Below are 6,213 nucleotides of genomic sequence, written 5' to 3' on the forward strand. Positions count from 1 at the left end.
AAAAAAAAAAAGACAAAGGGGAAAAAAGAAAAGGAAATAAGAGGGCATTACACAAATTAATAAAAATTACACATTAAATACAGTAAAGAGTTTGTAGGCTGTGCAAACTGTACATGTTTTGAGAGCTTTTTTGTTAAGTGAGAATGAAATAGTAAGTAAATAATGTTTTATCTCTTGTAAGAATACTACAAAAATGGTTTACAGTTTGAAAATTTACATTTATGAATATAAAATCTACATAGAAAGAAAATCAGTTACCTTTCATGGGAACTTCGAACTGCGTCCTCTAGGGGTCGCTATGGGGAACGCCTCGTCGTGACCCGTGTCTGAAGCATACACTGAAAAAACACCAACAACACGTTGGCCGGCGACAGCCATGACGTCACTACCAGTGCGACTATAGTATAAATAGGGAGCGGGAGAACACATCATCCTCTTCTTCGTCTTCATTGACTGTTTTGTTTGAAGCGTGCATTTCTGTGGTAAGAGCTATCTCTATTCATATCATTATGACGAGCACTAGCAAAGCGTTTAGAGGATGTGTGCATCCGTGTTGTTAATACCAGACATTTCTGAAGACAAAGGAGAGGGAGTGGTCATGGTGAAACATCCAAACGTTTAGTATCTCTGAAAAGCCCTGAATGTGCTCTGTACAGGACATCCAGACTTCAAACTGTGGCATGTATAGTCTCAGAGACGTTCACTAAAATATAATGTCCTCCTATGAGGATGCAGGGTCTCAGGAGGATAATACTCTTATAGATTTTTACATTGTATGCGGTCGCCCTTTACAATCAACTGTATAGAGTTTCTATTGTTTTTCAATACAACACACAATGAGACAGACTTATTCGACTTTTGCGCTCGTGCCTCGTGCGTGAAACGGGGTTCTAAGAACCCTATCATTAAGGTAAAAGCTTCAACATTAAAAAAAAAAAAAAATGTGTCAAACTGGTGACGGGAGAAAATAAGCTGCAAAACTTTTAATCAACTGAACCAATTGCTTCACAAAATTATTCACTTTTTCGAAGAGCTTGAAACGCCACACGTTGGCGACACCATGAGCGATATACAGTTAATGATACTAAGCAAACTGGTTTCCCTTTCATGGGAACTTCGAACTGCGTCCTCTAGGGGTCGCTATGGGGAACGCCTCGTCGTGACCCGTGTCTGAAGCATATATTGAAAAAACACCAACTTGTTGGCCGGTGACAGCCATGACGTCACTACCGGTGCGACTATAGTGTAAATAGGCGCCGGGAGCACACATCATTCTCTTCTTCGTCTTCATTGACTGTTTTGTTTGAAGCGTGCATTTCTGAAGAAAATGGTAAGAGCGATCTCTATTTATCTCATTATGGCGAGCACTAGCAAAGCATTTAAGGATGTGTGCATCCGTGTTGATGTTGTTTAACATCTGATGACACACACGATCTATGCGTTATTTGTTTGGGCGAAGAGCACGCACGCGATGTCTCCGAGGGGGCAATCGGCGTGCACTGCGAGCGTTTTACCAATGAAAAAGCTCCGCTCTCGTTTGTCTCTCTTTTCGAGGAAAGAGGGGCAGCCATCTGCTTCCCGCGATTCAGGACCCCCCGCTGCTGAGGCACGGAGGAGAATGAGCTTGTGGGTATCGCAGGTAGATCTGGCCGATGAAATGTCTGAGGAGGGCAAAGAAGCTGAGGCTGAGCCTTCCCAATCCTCCTGCCCTGCGTATGATGAGCTTTTGAAAGTTATAGATCGCGCCACGGCGAGGCTTTACTTGCCGTGAAGCGGGCGAAGAAAGTGACGTCGCGAAAGTATCTCGATGAACGTTATTTTTCTGGCCATAACCCTCCAGCTCAGGTGAGCCTTCCTTTCTTCCTGTTTTCCATACAGAGATTGAGAAGGAATGGAAGAGGCCGTTTTTCCTCATACATCCATCGATTCCAGCATACGAGTTGCGCAAAAGAGGTTATGAGAAGATGCACCTATAGAGAAACGCTGGCCAGCTATCTCTCTATGGGTGAGACGTCCTCTTTTAAGAGCCTATTTATACTATAGTCGCACCGGTAGTGACGTCATGGCTGTCGCCGGCCAACGTGTTGTTGGTGTTTTTTCAATGTATGCTTCAGACACGGGTCACGACTAGGCGTTCCCCATAGCGACCCCTAGAGGACTCAGTGTCTAGTTCCCTACTCAGGGAACCATGGTTACATAAGTATGCGTCACAGGGATTCCTCTTCGCTGGTTTGAATCCCATCTCACTGGTAGGTCTTTCAGGGTGGCTTGGGGAGGGGAGGTATCCAAAGCACATCAACTTGTCACTGGGGTTCCTCAGGGATCAGTTCTTGGACCCCCATCATAAAAAAAATAAAAAATAAAAATTCTCTCTCTTTATCTATTCATTCTCTTTCTAGCGTGTACTTATTTGAACAATGTCTAAAAACTTGGTATTACAAGCACTTCCTGTATCTGTTTGCCTCTTTTAAGAAGAATCGCTTTATGTATCCCCCAATTGTAAGTCGCTTTGGATAAAAGCGTCTGCTAAATGTCTAAATGTAAATGTAAATGTAAATGTAAGTAACCTGAGACGTTTTATAATAAAGCAGGCATTTGAATCCGCTTCAAAGAAACCAAAAATAACAGATTTAGGATTCATTGAAAAACCTTGTAAGATAGCACTTGAAATAAAATAACTAACATCTTCCCAGAGCTGAAAAGTATAGTTGCATGACCAAAACAAATGAAGAAGTGTTTCAGTATCATTCTGACAAAAGGAGCATTTAGTGTCAAAATCTGATCCAAATTTTTTTCTTAAGAAAATGTTTGACAGGGTAAATATTATGGAGGTGGTTTGAATTTGAGCTACAGCTGGCGGCCAGTGAAGTGTGACAAAAAAAAAAAAAGTTGTGCTCTAACATTTACATACCCAGAAGTGTTGCTGCATTAGAATTCCTGTAGCCAGTGGAGAGTTCAGAGCTGAGAATGTGTAAATATAATTCAAAATTTCATTCAGTGTGACAACATTCTGATTACTGATTACATTTGATTGTCTTATTTCATGGATTCAGATCCACACAAACTGTTATGTTATTGGTGGAATATTATCTTCCTGGTATTGCAACCAGTGATCTGTGAAGTGTGTTGCATGGTGGTGGCTGTAAAACTGACCTTACATGACTCGATAACATTAATATAATTGGCAGTGAAAACAAAACTATGTCTGTTTTTGATTTATTGTACTGAATTGAGTTTTACATCACAAGATGTTCACACACATACACACACTACTCAAATAGAAAACAATGCTCTATTCAAAAAGGCACTCTTCCTTCTTCCACAAACAGGCCTAAAGATATTGTCAATTTGTCAACAAACGAATAATCTTGACAAGTTTGTTTCTGACACAATATTGCTATAATGGTCAAATTTGATAGTAAAAGGAATTTGCGCTTCCTGAGGTTTGTTTGGAGTGCTGTGGTTCTGTGCCAGTCTGAGCCTGTTGTTTAGGATTAGTATATGTGTATGACGGTCTATGATGACGGCGAGAGAGAGAGAGCTCTTTCTTGTGATTGGATGATTCCGCGGCTGTGGTTATGATGGGCGGGGTTTATTGGCATTCTCACACTTGATTGGCTAATCCTGAATCGGTAGTACATGTGGGCGGGGTCTCGTGACACAGTCAGCTGTGTGTTTGGAGGTGGTCGTCGTCTGATGATGATGATCAAGTCTATGACAAACTGTCCCGAAACAACAATTCCGTTGCTTTTTCACTCGTGCAACCAAACGGAAAGCACATATATCCTCTTAACTTCGGCTGTGCCTCTCAATGTGACACTTTGCATCGTTATCAAGTTAGTTTAATAAATGGCAGAAGCATCAGTCGCGAGCGTTGACGGTTCGTCTCGCGCCGCGCACAGCTCCGCGGACTCTCCGATCACGGTCGTGATACCCCCGAGCTTGGAGGACGTGGTGGAGGAGGAGGACGTGTTCCTCTCTGAAAGCGGAGCAACTTTAAAACATCATGAGTGTCCGGGGAACGGGACTGAGCGACTGGCAGCAGAGGGGAGAGAAGCAGGACTGTCTCCTGAAAACCAGGCGGAGAGCAGCGAGTTCCTACACCTCACCATCCGGAAACAGGTGTCATACAGGTAAATCTCACTCACGGTAAACGACTAGAGCAGGGTAAATGAGGTAACGTCAAAACATCCGAGCACTTTGCTTGATTTCAAACTTCAAACCAACTCCCTCCAGTCTCAGCTGGCCTTTGACCAGCGGCAATTACGGTTTAATTGTTCTGTTAGTGTACAGTAGTTACAGTCAGAGCTATTTCACTTGCAGCATGGTTAATGTTGTCGTTTTCTGAAGACCCGTCTCCCGTGATACTACAGGATGATCTTGATTACTTCCAGCATAAGCTGAAACGCCACATTCTTGTAACCTATTAACTACCAGCCTAATAGTATTAAGCTTACACACACACACACACACACACACACACACGTTAGGTTTCTGTGAATTGAGGGGACTTTCCATAGACTTCTATTACTATTATACTGACCAAACGATATTTTCTATCCCCTAACCCAACCTTAAACCTACCCCTTACAGAAAACCTGTTTGCATTGTTACACTTTCAGATAAACATCATTTACTATTTTTTTTGTTGTGGTTCGTTTTGACGGGTAGTGTGGTAGTCTATTAGAAAATAGTGACCAATTATATAGTTCATCAGGCCGAACAACATGGCTCTCCTGTCATCAGGGCCAGTTTGTCATGACTGTAAATTGAATTATTATGGTGTCAGATGCCAGAATCTCTTTGCACATTATCAACGTCATCATCATTAGCACAGCTATCTTAGGCCTGGTGGAAGGATCTTACAATGAAACCTTGGTGACATCAGTCATGTGTTTTTTGTGCAAAATGCCATATCTGACAATGTATGTGATGGTTTACACTGTTAGGATGTTTGAATGCATTTATGTGTGCACTACACACTGTTATTTTAGTGGGGTTGTAGTGTGTTTTGCTTTACTGGTCTATTTGCCGTGCCATGTTGGCCAATAAAAGTCTTCTTTAAGTTCTAGCAGACACTTTGCTCTTTTTATGTTTGCGGTGTCATGTTAGTTGATGTATTATGTTACATGGGCTAACCAATTGGACTTCTTGTTCCCTTGAATAGTGACTGAAAATATTTGTCACAGTAATGTAGGACTAACTTATATTTGACATAATGGAACGTTTTAATGGAGTCAAATAATGCTATATAAGAAAGTGTAATAAATTTGTCAGTTTTTCTTGTGCAACACATGCTTTTGTGTTGGATATTGGTTGCAACATCTACAGATAAGGGTTATGACCTGTTACTTCTGTGTTCTGTCATTATGAGTTGTCCCACAAACGTGTTTTTCCCTTTTTAGTTTCTGTAGGACAAGCTAAAGTTGTTGTTACTGAAAGTCTTGACCTTCGATGGTCTAAAAAAGAGGAAGTACAGGTTCCTCAGTTTTTCTCGGCCATTGTAAATGTATCTTTGGGACATAATACAGCAGATTTGCTCTCCTCTCTTGGTTTAATCTCAAATGAAACCAGCAGCAGCTGTGCTGATTATGTAATAATGTTCAGGGTTTTTATAATACGCAGTGTAAAGTGATTGAACTGCATATGTGTTTGTGGGTCTGATGGTGGATGGGTTCTTCTTTGCTCTGTGTTATATAAGAGGACGAGGGACACTGTGAAATCACAGGTGGTTTTGCATTGGTGAAAGTAGTCAACCAGAGTCAATGCCTGTCTGACCCTGATGCATGGAGGGCAGATGCTGATATAACCCTAGTGATAGGGCCCTACGAAATCTCTTTATTTTTCCCAAATTCCTTTTTCATTTTTTACATTCTGGATTCAGTTTTTTTCTATTTTCATTTTTTCTGGACTCCGTTTTAATGGTTAAATTAAATCAAAATGCATGTCTAATGATTGAAATCATGAAACTTATACAATTTAACAACTATATTAAAAGTATAACAAAAGTTAGTTTTTAGGGCCATATGAAATTTTTTTTTTTTTCTCAATTTCAATTTTATTTTTCACTAATTCTGTGTTTCCTGTCTAATCTGAATTAAACAAACTGAATTCATAAAACTTACAACTTAATTTATAAAAAGATTCTATAATAGGGCTCTATGGAAAAAAAAATGTGTGTGTGTGTATATATATAATATATATATATATATA

At 40.5% G+C, this 6,213-nt stretch overlaps 1 protein-coding gene across 1 annotated transcript in view; it reads left to right on the top strand.

Moving 5' to 3' along the window:
- Window positions 1-3,542: 3,542 nt before the first annotated feature.
- dgkza (diacylglycerol kinase, zeta a) overlaps window positions 3,543-6,213 on the top strand; it is a 121,422-nt gene continuing 118,751 nt past the window's right edge. The window contains exon 1 of the mRNA XM_016530735.1: window positions 3,543-4,133. Within this exon, the coding sequence (XP_016386221.1) occupies window positions 3,850-4,133 (284 nt within the window). The 5' untranslated portion in view covers window positions 3,543-3,849. The remainder of the gene's footprint in view (window positions 4,134-6,213) is intronic.

Source organism: Sinocyclocheilus rhinocerous, unplaced genomic scaffold (assembly GCF_001515625.1).
Source record: "Sinocyclocheilus rhinocerous isolate Xijiao unplaced genomic scaffold, SAMN03320098_v1.1 scaffold1115, whole genome shotgun sequence".
In the NCBI taxonomy this organism is placed as follows: Eukaryota; Metazoa; Chordata; class Actinopteri; order Cypriniformes; family Cyprinidae; genus Sinocyclocheilus; species Sinocyclocheilus rhinocerous.